This window comes from Chroicocephalus ridibundus, chromosome 1 (genome assembly GCF_963924245.1).
Source record: "Chroicocephalus ridibundus chromosome 1, bChrRid1.1, whole genome shotgun sequence".
Lineage (NCBI taxonomy): Eukaryota > Metazoa > Chordata > Aves > Charadriiformes > Laridae > Chroicocephalus > Chroicocephalus ridibundus.
The window spans coordinates 131,296,905-131,314,239 of record NC_086284.1 but is presented as its reverse complement, the minus strand read 5'-3'; the positions used below and the strand labels follow the sequence as shown (position 1 = coordinate 131,314,239).

Genomic DNA, 17,335 nt, shown 5'->3' with positions numbered 1-17,335 from the left:
GGTAATTACTGAAAGGTTAAATACCTCCTATCAGAGACAGCATTTCACCTGATCTATTGCTGAAATGCTTAATGCACAGCAGCACTACAAAATTGCATGATACAAAGTGCTGTGATTTCAGGGAAGAAGTTGAAAGATAAACAGATCTACTGCATAGCCAGGAATCTCTCTCTCAGTGCTCAGATGGTAGCCATGCTGCTTAGTCTACTAGTACTGTGGTATGTCACTGAAGTCAGAATTCCAAATGGGTGAATGTGATTAGTGTCATCACCATCACCAGTATATTTATGATGGTTTGAACTCTGACCTGCCTGAACCATAGGAAACTCAAATATTCGCACTCCTCTTTGCCACGGTAAGCACTTGAGAGATCTATAGGACAAGCTCTCTGTCTGTAATATTCAATAAGGTAAAAAAGAAAACATCCATAAATGCAGTTTAAGGAGAAAACATAGACAAAGAAGAAGAATATGTGTAAAAAGAGTCAAGGAGTAAAAACCCAAAGATTTCTCTTTAGCTTATGTTTCCTGGCACCTTGTTTAATTGCTCATGCTTAATCAGGTTAAGAATCATGCAGAAGGCTGCACAGAATTTGAAGCAGGGAAGACTCCTGGCAAGATTTTCCTTGTCTAATGCAGTTGCTCCACATTTTGACTTAACAAATCCTTCTCCATGAAATGCTTTTGATGACAGTGTTTTAGGGAGTTTTCTCCTTTACAATCAATTAATTGCATCCTGGTACATGCCAGCCAGCCCTTTCCTTGTCCTGGTACCACAAAACAGCTGTGAGAAAAAAAAAACAAGCCGGCCAAATGCAGGCTGTATTTAGGTGTTATTAGATCTCAGAACACTGACTCAGAGATAGGAAATTTAGTCCACCAGCTAATAGTTAATAACATTAAAGATTTTCGTATTTAGCTTTCTGCAGTTGCTGGGAAACTGTAGATTATTGCAGTTAATGTCTTCTGTGTCAGCAAGAAAAATCATGGTTGCTACAGATCTGCCACTTAAAAATGTCTGTGCACTTCAGTCTGTTCCAAATGTACAGTTCTTCATTGATTTGGCAGACACAGTTATATTTCATGGACTTAATCACTAGGTCCCCAAATTGTTCTTAGGTGAAGCATTAAATGCCCAAATTCTCTTTGTCGCCTGTCTTCCAGTCACAGCTTGCTAGATTCATAAAAGAGACTGTCTCCAAAGTTTGGCTGGAGGGCACTCTGGAAAAATTTTGAATGGCAGAGGTCTTCTGGAATTACGTTCACTGTTTCGGCACAGAAAAACTGGTCATCAGTCACTGATACACACTGGAACTTTTAGGGATTTAAAGAATTTTAAAAAGATGAATAGAGAGTCAGCACACAAATTTCCCTGGCTTTCAAAAAGAGATCTTATGATTGTCCTAGATTTGGAAAGGTTTATCTGTGTTTTAGGACTCTCCACCACTCAGTGCCCATAGGAGAATCCCACTTATTTACTTCAGTGAAACATGCACAGATCTCTAAACAACTTTGTGATGCCTCAGAGAAGTATATTCCACTGGACCCTTGCAGAGTACAATCCCCTTGTACTTGTAGAGTACGAGAATAGCTGTATTTTGAGCAATGATTATGACTTTTGTAGCCACTATTTAATTTCTGAAGCATAGGTAAAGAACGCTTTCATCTACTGCCCACCATCAAGGGATGTGGGGAGCCTGATTTATCCCACCAACACCTCTTGGTGGTCTTTGGTTTACTTGAAGCTGAGGAGCTAAACAGAGTATGTAGAACTATCTTGAAACAGCTTTGTTACCTAAGAAAAACTCTGCTAGATTAAACAAAAGGTCTACCTATCACAGTATTTTGTACTTAAATGTCCATGAACAAATACCAAAGAACAATATATGAGGAGGGCAAGTACTTACCATACTCTCACATATTCTCTCAGCTTACATGATTTTCTCATTCAAAGATAGCCAGCTCCTCAACTAGACATGAGTCCGCTTAACCTCATCTTTAATAAACGCTTAGGAAAATTCAGCAAGCCTCTTCCGTAACCCTGAAGTTGATTTCTCTTCTGTTAACTCTTTTAGTCTCCTTTTTGACCAACATACATTTTCAGCACTCACAGTACTATTTGGAAAAAAGTTCTATAGCTTCTACCCATTGCACATGTGAAGAACCACCTAACTGGCTTGTCTGGAATCTGAATTTTGTCAGCTTCATTGATTTCCTTTTAGTTTTTGTATTGAAAGAGACTATGAACTGCTTCTACCCACTTCATAACAATTATGATTTTCAAACTCAGAATCACAATCAGCTCTTTTCCACAATGAATTGTCCTGTCTCGCTTAGTTGTGTCTCTCATAGAAAACCTTGCCCCTTCTTTGAATTTCTTTTGCACAATTACGTTCTTTTTTGAGATAGAAGCATAAATGTAATACTCAGTATTCAGCTGGCAAGTCAACCATGCATTTATGCAATAGCCCTGTTTTGTTCTCTGTTCTTCTCCAGATAATGCCTAATTTTGGTTTTCTTTATTTGGTCACTACTGAGCATTGAGCTGACATTTTCACTGAACTATCAATCATCAGTCAAAACTCTTGAGTAATGATCAGCTCAGGCCCATTGCTTTATATGTAAAGTCAAAAATATTTTCCCACACACATATAACTTCCCATCATTTACACTGAATACTTACAAAAGATAGTATTTAACCTGCCATTTTACTGGCGAGTTTCTCAGCCTCCTAAAGTCCCACAAACCTGATCACATCACTGCTTACTCTCTTTTCTAGGTTATTTATGACTATGCTGAACAGCAAAAGTCCCAGAAGTTGGGGTTTTTTTTCTGTTTTTTCCCCATTCTGAAGAAAGATTGTTTTATCCTTCCTTAGTTGCGGCAAGGGAGGTTTAGATTAGATATTAGGAAGAATTACTTTTCTGAAGGAGTGGTCAGGCACTGGAACAGCCTGCCCAGGGAGGTGGTTGAGTCACCATCCCTAGAGGTGTTTAAGAAAGGTCCAGATGTGGCACTTCAGGGCATGCTCTAGGGGCAGAGATTGTAGGTTGTTTGGTTGGACTCGACGATCTTAAGGGTCCTTTCCAACCATGAAGATTCTGTGATTCTGTGATTCTTTCAACCAAAGTTTAATGAGACTTAGTTGAAAAATTTAGTTTATTCTTTTTTTCACTACTGTTGGATTTTTTTGATTTAGAGCTGTGTCTTTTGATTTAGTGCTTGGATCTTCTCTTATATTTGTGTGTACCTTTTACTGATATCTTTCTGTAAACATCAAACACTATCAATTCTACATTCTGCAAATCTGCAAGTATTTTGTTAGCACCAATTTGTTCTTTACACCACTCTCAATCTATCAATGATATAAACAGCTGCACTGGGATGGTTTCAGTATGGCTTACATTTTCTACTCTTTCTTCTCATAAATTTCCAATGTTTGCTTTTCATAGGGATCCCTCTGATTTTGCTGTTGCTATTGTTGTTAGTATGCTAGTACTTCATCAGTGCCCTGATGTCTCCAATGTGCCCTCTGAGCAACAAGCAATTGTATTTCTAAGCAAGTTCTCCTCTAATTCCCTTTCCTGGGACCTTTTCATCTTTACTCTTTCTGCTGAAGTAAAAATATTTTAGGCATCTGTTTGGATACGGTGCATGATACTCCTGTAAGAGATGTTCACTCACAAGACCATTTTTTCTTTTTCTTTCATATCCCTTTTCCCTACACCGTGTGCTTTAGGTTCAGTCATCAGCAGCTTCTGCTGTGGCCCGAAAACAAGAGTTTTGCCTCATCAATAAACCTTTATTTTTATCAGGTATTTTGCCATACATAGTTAAATAGCATTTCTTGATGGCTTCTTGGTTTGAGGCTAAATACTACCCTTCATACAATTGAATTACTTTATTTGCTGTATTCTAAATTGCTTCATCTATTGTGATTCAACCAAAAAGGCTTAGAGATGCAATCTGACCTGTTGGAGGGCTAGCTGGCAGAGTTCACCCTGCACTATGGGTAAGTCCAAGGATGGATAATGCAAGCGAAATTCAGATATAGTCATTGGTGTTTTTCTAGGTACCCATATTAATTTCAGCAAAATGTCTCCCATATCAGTATCAGAAATTCATACTGATGCTAGTTTCCAATAACCGTCAGTTGTTATGTGAGGCACACTGTCAAATAGATACATCATTTGTAGGATGCAGTCCTTTATAAATACACACTGAAATGCAATTGGCAAAAGTGATGAAAAAATATGAGATAGTTAAATGCCCCTTCCACACAGGCAAAATGCTCAAAAATTCAGTAGCAATACATAAATAAAAAAGCTCTAATAAAACTAGTATGCTGGCAAACAGATTTAATTTTGGAAAAGCTACCGTAGAAATAAAGGCAACTCTGATTTGGTTCCTGATGGTATCAATCATGACCCTAACGCTCTGACTATCTGTTTTGCTTCCACTTGTTGACAGCTCTTTGCTATTCTCAACTCTGTTCACAAACAGCAGCAAGTTCCAAAAGTGGGCTACTATTGTTATTATTCTCATGGCAGAAAAGACTTATTTTCTTATGAAAACCTACTATAATGCTTTCGTAATAGCATGTTTATCCAAGTACTGAAGACATGATACAGTTTTTAGTCAATCCTTACTTAATGCAAGGCCAAGTTCATTTAATCAGGAACAATTTTGATTGTCTATAGGTTTCAAAGTACAGTGTGTTGCCTGTTTCATGGATTTTTACTCATTAAAATTGTACAAAGAGATTTTTTTTCTTAAAAACAGTAAAATAGTAAAAGTGACCTTGGAAATATAGCAGATGATAAAATCAGTAAGCAAAAAGAAAGAGCTACCAAGGCAAATAAAGGCTATGAAATGTCGCAATGTTTTATACCATTATTTGTACTCACTTTTCCCTCATCTCTTGGGCTGTCACTTAAATGTACAACTGGCCCAGGGTGAGTCTTTGTGGATCTGCAAGACAAAAATAAATTCAAATCTGTGAATGTTTTTGTATGAAGAGTTAGATGCTTACCTTAATTTCTAGGTGTGTTAATGTGTACCTCCAACGGTTTAAAAGTCATTCTGAAAATCCCAGCAGGGGAAGATAACAATCTGAAAGTTATCCATATCTTTTCATGTCCTCCTCTGTTTCCTTTTTGCCATCATAGGCAAAGATTCTCCTTTGTTGATGAATCCTTTCTTCCGTTTTTAAAAAAATCTCACTATTCCTCCTATTACAGTAATTTTTTACCCCTCTTATTTCTGAGGCTTTTTTGCCTTTTCTGTTCTCCACTCCCTCTCTTTCTGCCCGTCCTCCTCACTTGCTTGATTTCAAGTCTAATCTGCCAAGGATTTGCAAAGTCTTCATTGGATTAATTTCAAATACTGATAAGAAGATTCACCAAGTTCCCATCTCATTAATGACAGGGCTTCAGTAATATCTCACCTACACTGCTCTATCTTCTAGCTTCTTCTCGCACCTACACTGCTCTATCTTCTATTACTAGCTTCTTAGCATTACGACAGTGGGGTTTCAGAAATGGAGCATCTTGCCTTTGTCTAATCAGTAAAGCCTTATGACGTCTTCAGACCAACTAATACAGTTACACTCACAATGCATATTCAGTGAGGCTTCTCAGCCATAAGACCCATCCCTTGAGTCTTTGTAAGCCTTTATAAAGACTGCTTATTGGTCTTGCTTTCCCCTCTCTTTTTGTAACATGTACCAACAACGTAGTATGCAACTTAGTACAGGGACTGCTGCTTAAGTCATTGATGTCCAGCACCTAAAAACAAATGCAAATCGTAGGAAACTGAATGGACAGATGAAGATTTTTCAACTGTCATCTTTTCTGACCACACCTTTAGGCATGGCAGTCATACATAGCAAGAAGACAAGCACCAATCCACAAAAGTTTAGGCTATTTGAACGCTTGCACAGAAAAGGACTTTTCTTCCCTCTGTGTTCTGGGATCAGAGCACATCCCCCTTGGAGTTCAGCTTTGGATCTAGACTTGCGTGTTTGGTCTTGGTTCACCAAAGGTCCCTGGGAAAAAAACATACGGCAGAGACTGGCAAGGCCCATAAAGCTAAGAATTTATCTGGAAGTCATACCTAAAACTACCAAGGCTCCAAGTTTTAAAACAATCTGCAAGAGAATTAAAAAACCAAACCAAAACAAGGTTCTCCAGCCAAACTGCTCAAAGGATTTTCCTAAATTAATGGTGTTCCTCTTCCTTTGGCTCAAATACTGTGCTATAGCAAAACCGGCCCCTGTTCTACCAGGTCAGACTCCAAATCAAGATTGAGAGTGGTATGCAAAAATTCCCAGGCAAATGAAACATTAAAATACTGTGCAGTAGTCCATATCCTCATAGACTCCTCCTTCCCAAAATAGTATGCTCCAATACCCTTGAAAGCGTGCACATTTTTCTCTGGCCTCTATTTTTTGCCCATAGAATGTTTTTAATATTTCAGGTATTTGGTCATGCACCAAAGCTAGGCCAAAGCAGAGTGGCCAAGACCATGTCTGATATTTACCTCTGAGCTAAAGACAATGAAAAATTACTTCAGGCATCCTTAGACTTTCCAAACTGAATTTATTCCAGGACAAAGAGATAGAAAACTTCAAGTCACCTAAAGGCCAGTCTTCCAAGACTGTACCCCACCCCTTCACATATATTTTAACATTACTGCTAGCTGCATGCACAAAGCTAGTCTCAATGTGGCAAGCCTCTTCCTTGGTGAAACTTCTCCATGAGATGATCCCATGCCACCATCTTCAGCTTTGGCAGATCATGTTTCCACAGATACTGGCAGCATGTCACTTTTCTACCAGAGGTCTGGGTGAGCAAGGCTTCTGCAAGAGCGTTTTGCAACATATTCCAGCACAGAAGTGAGATCAGCAGGAAAGCAGTGGACAGCCAGTTTATACAGCAATATTCTGTACAGACTGTCTTTAATGGTGCCAGCAGCAAGTACCCATTCGGCTTAAGACGTGGCATGCAACAATTTTTGCAGAGATGCAGTTAGTGGTAGATGTGGCTGACATTCCTATCCAAGTCAACTCCCCAGAGGGGGCCTCTCTGACCGAGCTTCTCTTTCTGAGCAACCTGTACTGGAATAAAAAAATCATTTCCACAACACCAGACCTTGGAGCAGGCAGGGTAGGTAGGCAGTGATGGGGAACGGAGGGGAAAGATGAGTGAATACGACATCTTGGGACATTCTAGGCTGCTTCGAACTTTGTTTCGGACATAGGTTCACCTATCTGAACTGGTCAGAATATGCTGATGGGAAGAACGAAGTCTGTTTGAGGTACATGATGCCTACACCATGACGGCAAAGGAGAAAGGATAAGAATAAGAGGGAAAACCATGAAGAGAAGATAAGAAGCAGCCAGAGAAGAACCACTGGCAGATGACAGAAGAGGGAGCAGAGCCAAGTGAACATCACGCACGACTCAGCTGGCAACAGACAAAATGGTGGAAGGAGCACATGCAGGCTGACAAGGCATGCTGGTTTTGGCCGCTACCCCAGCCCATTGAACCCACCAGTATGCAAACCGGGTTGCTTGGCCATAGAAATATTAGTACCTGACCAAGAATATTGGAAAAATCGGGGAAAACAGAGGGAGAATGGGAAAGAGCGTACTGTCTTTCTAAGCTACAGGTAGATCCCATCTAAGCTGCTCTTTGTACCTATCAGTTTTAAAAATCAAGACCAATTTAGACAAATCTGTGCAACCACCATTTTCTTTTTAAGATACATATGTCATTGCTTACCAAAGAATGTATCCATCTGTCTTTGGGTAGAAACAAACCCTTACATGAGCTCCAGTCACTCTACATTACATCTAATTTTAGGCTAATTGTACTTTTATTGTCACACAAACTAGTTGTTCCTCTGTAAATGACATAAAACTGTCTTTTACTACCAGTCTTACTTTTCTCTTATATTCTTGCAGGGGTGTAGCCTCAGATTTCTGTGCTAAGACCTCAGCTAAAAAGGGTAACCTTCACTAATACAATACATTTTCCAACCTCCTCCATTTCTCTCTTCATTCTATTGTAAACAATAGTTGAAGGATCCTGGGATTTATTACACTGCAATAAAATTTCTTTTTGCTTTTCAGGAAATTAGGCACTTCTTATTTTTTTTAGGAGTATTATCTTTTTATTATTAGGTTCCTAGCTACTGCTTTAGTTTTGTTGAGTAAGAGCTTCGCATACATTATCAGCAAAGTTGACACATTGGCACACACACCACTAGCCTTTGGTTCCATTCTTGTTAGCTGATCTGTGTCAAATATTGGATGTTGGTGTCAAAGTGTTGGCAGTGGGAAGTTGTATGGGGGGTTTCTGTAAGAAGAGGTCAGGGCTGCCCTGTTCTGGACACAGCCAGCTCCAGCCACCTTCAACAGACCCACAACACGGCACAGCTGAGCCCCGCAGCCAAAATGGTGGTGCCTCAAGGAAAACAAATTTAAAAAAGGACAAAAGAACACTGCACAGGCAGTAAAGAAAGAAGGGTGAGAAACAGCCCTGCGAGCACCAATGTCTGGGAAGGAGGAGGGGGGAGATGCTCCGAGTGCCTGAGCAGAGATTCCTCTGCTGCTGGTGGGGAGGACTATGCCAGAGCAGATATTTTCCCTGCAGCCTGTGGAGGAGCCCATGCTGGAGCAGGTGGATATTTTCCTGCAGCTAGTGGAGAGCCCACACTGGAGCACGTTTATCTTGAAGAACTGCAGCCTGTGGAAGGACCCGTGCTGGAACAGGGTAAAAGTATGAGGAGGAAGCAGCAGCAGAGCTGTAATGATGGACCAACCACAACCCCCATTCCCCATCCCCCTGCACTGCTTAGGGAGAAGGAAGGGGAGGAGGCAGAGGAGTTGGGAATGAAAGAGTGAAGACGAGCCTAGGAAAAATGGGGGCTGAAGGGACGGTGTTTTAGTTTTTGTCTTTGTTTCTCAACCATTCTACTCTATTTTAACTGGCAATAAATTAAATTAATTTATTTTCTCCAAGTCAAGACTGTTTTGCCTATTGACAGTAATTGGTAAGTGATGTCCCTGTCTTTATCTTGACCCATGAACTTTTCCATCTTATTTTCTTTCCCTGTCATGTTGAGGAGGAGGAGTGAGAGAGCAGCTGGGTGGGGGTCTTGCAACCAACCAGGGTCTACCCACCACAAATCCCCTGATCCCTTAACAGCTGCCAGCTTTGATTATACCTATGTAAGAGGAAAGGGAGAGGCTATTACGTTTGTCAGTCATAACACTAACTCAGTCAGGAAATGAGAAAGGATCCTTTTCAAATAGGTGTATATGCTAAAACTCATTTCAGATGTGCCATCGCAGATAAGATCACACACAGAGTTTCTGGGGTGATGACAACAGATGTTCTTGAAGCATTTTTGAATCGTAGAGCCTACTTCCTGGCGGCCTTCCTGCACTGCCTTTCCAGGGCTCCAAGAAACATTGTTTTTTTTACACATACCAAGTAAAGTACTTGCATCAAAACGTATTCCTCTTTGGACCAAACAACAAGGAATATTCACAAGGTGCAGCACAAAGCTTTTGGTTTGGTTTGAGATGGGACATGCACAGTCCCATCTTGGGGGAGATGTTTGGGGGAGGATATGTTGATAGAAAATAACACCAGTTCAGATGGAGCACGGGAGGAAAACTGCGCATGAAAGGGTCATAACTGTCTTCATTTGGCATGGTCTTTCGCTTGTTGCTCTGAACCTGCCCTTCAGCTGGAATCAGAAAGAGAGACATGATAAATCTTCTCTGGCAATACATCTTGCTTGCTTCTCCTGAAGTGATGTTATCTCTTTCCTAGTGCTGGACTGTGGCTTGGAACCCAAAGACAGTCATTTGCTCTACACAAAGACCAGAAGTAGTCTGCCAGAGGCAGATCAGTGCCTTACTTCTTGCATCTTCTCGTTTCCTCAAGGGAAGTATGTATAAATAGAAATAACAGAAATGTTTTTTGGAGCCCTAGGGAAGCGTTGCTTGTAAAAGGAGTGCCAGGCATTAGGCTCTACAGTCAATTTCTCCGAAGGGTAGACATCACGACTGCACTATAAGTAGGATTAAATGAAGCAATTATTTAGTTAACTATATTATATCAATAATATTAGTTTACAGAAGTCACAAAACACTATCAGAGCTACACATACAGTAATTACTACTTTCATACAGTAAATTATACTGCATGTGGAAACGTATACACACAAAAACATTTTGCCTCCTATAGCTTTAGTATATATAAAGTTTTTTGTTTCCCCTCATTGCTATTACAGTAGAGTTGTCAAGGAGACTGGAAAGCTATATGCTGTCATTGTGGAACAGCCTACAGAGAAAGAAAAACACTGCTGAATTACATTAAAAGCAAAAGCAGAGATCCAACAGCTCCTGGAAAGGACAAAGAGGTGCTGAGAAACCAACCACATTTGAAGCTATCATGAATAAAACACACTACTGTCGATGCCAAATACATGTGTATAGGCATTCCTTTAAACTGGCTTTAGGAGACTGTAAAAACTAACTAGACCCTATCCCTTGAGAAGGGGGAAAATAAGGAATACTCAGCAGGTGAAAATAAGGCATAAGTGAAATAGTTGAGCAGAGAATTCTTCATTTCCAAATACTAGCTAGGGTACAGCTGAAAATGACTGAGAAAATAAAAGCTCTGAAAATACATGAAAAGGATAAAATAGAAAGCCAAGTCCATACACAGCAGAAAGAAAAAAAATGAAGGTCGAGTCCAGAAAATACCAGCAATGCTTTGCAGTAAAAAATTCCTGAAGCAAAAGCTACCTTCAACTGAGCAAGAAGAAAGTATGAGCTAATGATACAAAAGACTGCAACATTTCATAGCCTTCATTGACCTTAAAGCCCACAAAACCAGACTGCATAAGAATTGAAAAATGGAACAAAGGGTTCCTGTGACAGTTGTACAAAACTAGAAGTTGGTTAAGAAACAAGTGATACTTAGAGCTGTTTTGCACTTCATCAGAAGCTATTCCCGACAGCAGCAGGTATTAATTTATTTGATGCACGTTCATTTTGGAAGATGAGAGAGCCAATATGCTGACTTGACTCTTACTCAGAAGAACAGGACTGAAATGAAGAAACCGTTCACTGTAAAACAGGGTGGAAACTTTTATTTAACTATTTTATTCTAAAATTAGAAGGCTCAAAAAGAAGTCTTCATAAATGTTATAATTTGGACCCAGGAAAATACATAGATGATGTGTTCCCCCGTCATTCTGGGAAGTTTTATGGAGTCTAAGAAACAGAGTGACTGTTGTAAGAACGTCAAATATGAAGACAATCTTTAAAGCAGGTAAAAGTAATATATGACAAAATAGAATCAACCCAAGAGAAAATAATTTTCCTTTTGAAAAAAATTATCTTGCTGTCTTGGTTTCAGCTGGGACAGTGTTAATTTTCTTACTAGTGGTTGCTGTGTTTCAGATTTGGTTTGAAAGGAATGTCAATAATGTGTATTGTTTTAGTTATTGCCAGGTGATGCTTATATTTTTTCAAGGACTTTTTTCAGCTTCCCATGGAAGCTGAGAAGGAGCATAGACAGAACGATGGAATGGCCAATGGAATATTCCATACCACAGATGTCATGCTCAGTATATAAATGGGGTTAGCTGGGCAGCAGGTACTCACGATCTCTGCTTGGGAAGGTACCAATTCACCGGGTGCTGAGAGTGATTTGTGTCATTATTATTATATTCCTGTTCTGTTATTGTTCTATTAAACTGTCTTTATCTCAACCCATGAGCTTTTTTTTTCTTTCTCTTTCACCTCCTTTTCTCCCTCTTTTCCCTGCCCTTCTGGGGGAAGGGCGAGAACTGTGTGAGCAGCAGAGAAAAAAAAAAAAAAAGAAAACCATCTATATTAGTCATTGTTCCAGAGTTGGAGATGACTGAATGTGACAGTGCTGAGAAAAGCATGTACATAAGCAGACAATTCTTTAGTGGCAGTACTCAGACATCTTCCACAGTTCTGCTTTCCACAAAGGTGCAGCGCACCAGAGATTTTAAGACTTTCTTTTCATTGGTAGAATCACATAGAAATTAAAAAGAATTAGTAAGTTAGACACATCATTCACATATTGTGGATCAAAGCTGGGAATTGGAGTAAGAATCAGTGCAACGTCAAGGTGCAACTCTGAGTCTTAGACTCAATTTACAAAATGTCTACAAGAAGGATGCCTGGCAACTTGCACTTTCTTTATACTAGGAACTATTTCTATTTAGGCCTGAGCACAGAGGGGGTAGCAGTTGCTCCTAGACTGCTACTTCTCCTCCTGCGTGCCGCTCTCCTGCTGTGAAACTGCTGGCTCCGAGAAGGAAATGGGGCTGGGCAAGGAAAGGGCTAAGAAAGGGAAGACCAAGTAATAGCTCTGTCATAAAGAGTTTCAATTTGCCCAATTCTTTGATACTCCAAATGTCAGAAATTTTGACAAGTTTCAGTTATTCATTCATTACTTAGTGGGGTACTCAAACAGCGGAATCTGCATGCTTGGGAAGGGCGCTTACAATGCAGAGCTCTCATTTTTGGAGTGTAGTGGACTCATATCAAGATTTTCCTTCTATTCGCAACACCAGAAGACCTTCCAAAATGTATGACCCTGCAGGCTGAGAAAATTAATCTCACTGTAGTTGGAGTAAATGGAGACACGCTGGGCTCACTGACTATTTCTCTCTTTCAGACCTATTTCCAAACATTTTGAAGGAAAAGAGAGAAAGTGTTTGCTTATTAGAGAATGGAAAACCAAACAGTATCATGAGCCCCAAACATCTCTGGCAAGGGACTAGGCTCTGCTACATGACAGAGAAATGACAAGTGAAAAAGTTTTGAGTTATTCTTCATTCTTAGCTGAAAAGATGCTTTAGTGTGGTCTGAGGTAGTGACATTACATGATATGATAGAAATGGCTGAGACAAGAAATGCTGGAGAAAATGTTTTTAAAATGCCCTATATTCTTTCTAATATTCTTTCTCAGCTCAGGATAAGGCCAGGTCCATGGAAAGTTAGATAATGCACACAATTTATAAAGCAATTTTTCTGTAAATTCTTGAATCAGTTATGTCAGTACTGAAAATCACCTCAAACAAAAAATTTCATTTTTCCTTTGTGTTATTTGTCTATTTAGGCCTTAATTTCTCACTAATATTAGACACTGTTTAAGCAAGCTGGATAACCTCTCCTGTATGAGAAGACAATAGTCCCTATGATAAAATAGGCATTGCAACCATCTTTTTGACATATATCCCCACTAGATGATGCTTCTGAACAGATCACAGGGAGAAAACCCACTATCACTCCAAAATATAGTGCTCTACAGATCTTTCAGTATATTTTGATACAAAAATAGGCAACAAAATCACAAATGGTAACAATCTTTCAAGAAAAAAACACACCAAAAACCAAATCAAAAGCCAACTTTATAAGTCGAAGTAGCCAAGCAGGACAAGGTGATAAGATTTATTGCTTCATATTCAAAGTCTAAAAATGTTACATCCAATCCTGTTTCTCCTTCAGTTCTTTAAACTACTAAGCCTCTTTGCCTCAGTCTTTCTCTGCAACAGAATCACTGTTAGAAAAAAAATTCTTGCAGTCATTTGATGAGCCTCACTGACTGATAATGTTTTTTTCTTCTGAGGATGAGAGTTATGTTCTCCGGAATGAATTAGTCTCAAGAAGTGTGACCAAACTCTTTGTGGGGCTGAAACCTTGGTAAGTCCACGAACAGACTAAAATGTTGGAATATATTTTCTATGTCCCGTATTTTAACTTTCCGGGTTTCCTTGGCCGTAGTGTTAGCAATGTATATGGAGGCCCTCTTCAACCAAACAATATTCTGAAAAACTAAAAGAACCGGAATGTCAGCTTGGTGTGGTTGTTATTTTTTTTTTTTGTACTCTCACAAAATGAGCTGTAATCTGGCTTTATAGTGATTGTGGTACAGTAATACACAGTTTAACATTCCAAAGTGGAAGCATTTCAGGTTTTTAAAAAATTAACCTGTTCAATCTCCTATCAGTTTTCACCGTAAAGCCTTGAAATCTTAATGACAACTGAGTTAAATCCACATTATGAAAATTCACAGAGATTTCATTAGAACTAAGTACAACTCAGTGAAAAAGATTAGGAGGGATTTTGAAAGAAAGTCAAGTTATGTTGGTAGACTTAGTCTGCAATTTTAGAAACTGTATGAGAGTTGCATGAAGAGGGAAGAACTCTCCTTCAGGCTTGTTTGTGCAGATGACACACAAATCTGACACACTCAAAATTCTATTTATAAACCCTCCATCTAAACTGAGGACTTGAATATAGCAGCAGAGCAATCACTGGTCTTTCCTTGCCAGTAAGTTTGACACAAATATGCCCGCACAGAAGGTACACCTTCTCCTTCCATGCTTTATAGAGAATAGTAACATCTTCAAACTAATCCCACACTATGAGATGATATAATCTATGTCAGAATGAAAAACAATTTTATGAGCACTATTACCTCTTACATCATTTGTGGTAAGGCTCAGTTGTTCCTGAAGTTTTACATACATATGTTTTCCTATTTTCCTTCACCTTTGAAAGGACCTAACATCAACAAGCCCTATGAACCTATAAAGCCCTGAACAACCTGGTCTCAGAGCTGACCTTACTGTGAGCAGGAAGTTGGTTTAGAAAATTTCAGAGAGTCCTTCGAACGTGAATTATCATATGATTCTATAATACTAAAATGGGAAAATTATGTGATGATTGTGTGAAAACAATGTGAAGATTAAAAAAATATAATCAAATAAGAACATATTCATGTCCCAAAATAAATTTTTTTTCTATCAAAAATATATCTCTGTACAATTTTAAAGTAAAGTCTACTACCATAAGCCTATCCTCATGAAGTACATGTGGAGTTAATAACATTCCCTTTAAAAGCTAATCTAACTTATGTTTTTCCTGCCAAAAAGCAATAGTACTGGAAGAGACATCATAGTTTGTTTTTCTGTCATATTCCAGAGAGAGTTCTAATTACTTTACCGAGAAAAGTCGCCTAGTTTCAACTTCAGCAGTGCTATAAGATCTGTTAAAGGCAGCTGCTGTGGCAAACATCACCATTATCCCCACTAGCCTCTTGCTCTAATACAGAGAAATTCATCTGGAGACACACAGGATCCTCTGTCTATCTCTGTAATACAGACAAGGATAAATTCCTCCATTTCATATCAAGAAGCACATAATCAGACTGAATGGAGAGGATACAGCCTTCTAGCACACCACTTACAGGGATCAAGTTATACTCAGAAGATTGATAGAACTAGATGCATGAATGAATACCTGTGCTCAACTGTCACCAAAACAGTAAATGGCAAACTAGCTTTTTGGAAGAAGAAACTATCACGGTAATCACGCAGCACCTCCAAATACTTGAGGTGACATGGCTTATCTGTATTAATGCTGTCATTACCTTTCACAATTTATGGAAGAAAAATTTTGGAAAATCTAGGTGTACTCCTGCACGGGCAATACCAAGAAGATAGTTAGGAAAGGCTGCTTGTTTACAAAAATGTTCTAGAGAGGTAGCTCCTTGCACAGCATCTAGCCTATCTCAACAACTCAGCTTGTTATAGTAAGCAGCCTTTATTTGCCACATACTTTTCACTGAAGAGAGGCATCATTCTAATCTGTTCTCATAAAAAAGGTCTGTTGTGGCCATTAAAAAAAAAAAAAAAGATTTATCCAAAAGAATTTTGAAATAATTAGGAAGGGAAACTTGGTGGAAGGCTTCCATTTCATAACAACTTTCAGATTTATTTCCATACAGAATAGACATCCTAATGTCTGGAGGAAAGAAAATTCCAAATGCACACAAAACCAAAATGTGTTGTTCTCAAAATCTCAAGCATGTTATCTACCCAATATAATATATACATATTAAAACATAGGAATCAAAAAACCCTCTAATATGTCAACATCACCAAAACAAAGTAAGAAAGAGAAAATAATTAAGATACTTCCCACCTGAAGAATTCATCAAAACGAACATTTTAATTCTGGTTTTAATTTAACCACGTTTTCCAGCAGTATTTTTTCAGCCAAAACTATTGAGCAGAGCTGAGCAGTGTCTTACAAAGGCAGGACAAACAAACATTCCAAAACTGAGAACTGGACAAAATATTTACCAGCAGACTGTCTGAATCCTAATTACCATTTGAATCCTTGTTTTCCTCTCCTTTGAAGATAAAATTAGATATTTATGACTGTGCCTATGAAATTTGGTGGGGGCAGAGGGGAGGAAAGTTAACGAGGCATCACTTTTGTCTGCCTGGAGGACACAGTTATTAGTGAAAGCCAGTAATAATAGCAGGGCTAAAAAAGTGGAAGTGGAGAATTTTGGAGAAGAGTGGTTGCTATCGATGTGATCTCTGCTTGGGACAGAGAATTAGATCCACCACTGTAGGCCTGTAGATTAGTAGGCCTCTTCTTAGATACTGTCCTCTTGGTTCACTAAGCTTGGTGAATTTCAGTTTACTACCCGAAGTTACAGGCTCCTCACAACATGAAGTGGTGGCTCAGAAACTACCTGAAATACTATCATAGAATCATAGAATCTTCACGGTGGGAAAGGACCTTTGAGATCATCGAGTGCAACCATACACAAAAAAACCCCACCCCCTACAATCTCTGTCACTAGAGCATGCCCTGAAGTGCCAAATCTACACGTTTCTTAACACGTGAAGAATCTACATGTTTCTATGAGTTTGCCCGCAGCAGTTAGTCTTGCTGGAACTTCACAGAGGAAACAGCAGAGAAATAATTTTTCATTTCTGTTGAAGCTTTTACTTGCAGGAAATACAGACTTATCTCATTCAGATTTTTATATAAGTCTCCCTCCATTTCACATCCATGTCACAGGCACCTGTGTTAGCTTGTTGCAGAACTGACATTTAACTCATTACCTTTCCTATCACTTCATCAGGGTTTGATGAGACTGATTTAACTTTGAAATTAGCCCTATGTTGAGCAGGAGGCTTGGACTAGAGACCTGCAGTCCCTTCTCATCTAAATGATTCTACAGTTCAATGAAGAAAAGTTCTCCATAGAGTCTTAGGGCCAATACATGCCATTATTCTCTTAATAGGATGTTTAGAGGAGACGGTGATCAAGCTACCCTCATAAAACTAGCAAAATCTGAATTTGTGAGATTAATTATTATCTGTGTTTCATGGAACTTCATAGTTAAACAGACTGCCAAGTAACTTTTTAACCTATACAAAATATAATTACACGGTCTCTATCACAAATC

General features: G+C 39.0%; 1 protein-coding gene across 15 annotated transcripts in view; it reads right to left on the bottom strand.

The window, feature by feature from the left end:
* The window catches only part of STXBP5L (syntaxin binding protein 5L), a 207,819-nt gene that overhangs the window by 93,832 nt on the left and 96,652 nt on the right, over positions 1-17,335 (bottom strand). For all 15 annotated transcript variants that reach the window (XM_063352203.1, XM_063352266.1, XM_063352293.1 and 12 more), the window contains one exon: positions 4,907-4,970. In XM_063352203.1, the coding sequence (XP_063208273.1) occupies positions 4,907-4,970 (64 nt within the window). The remainder of the gene's footprint in view (positions 1-4,906; positions 4,971-17,335) is intronic.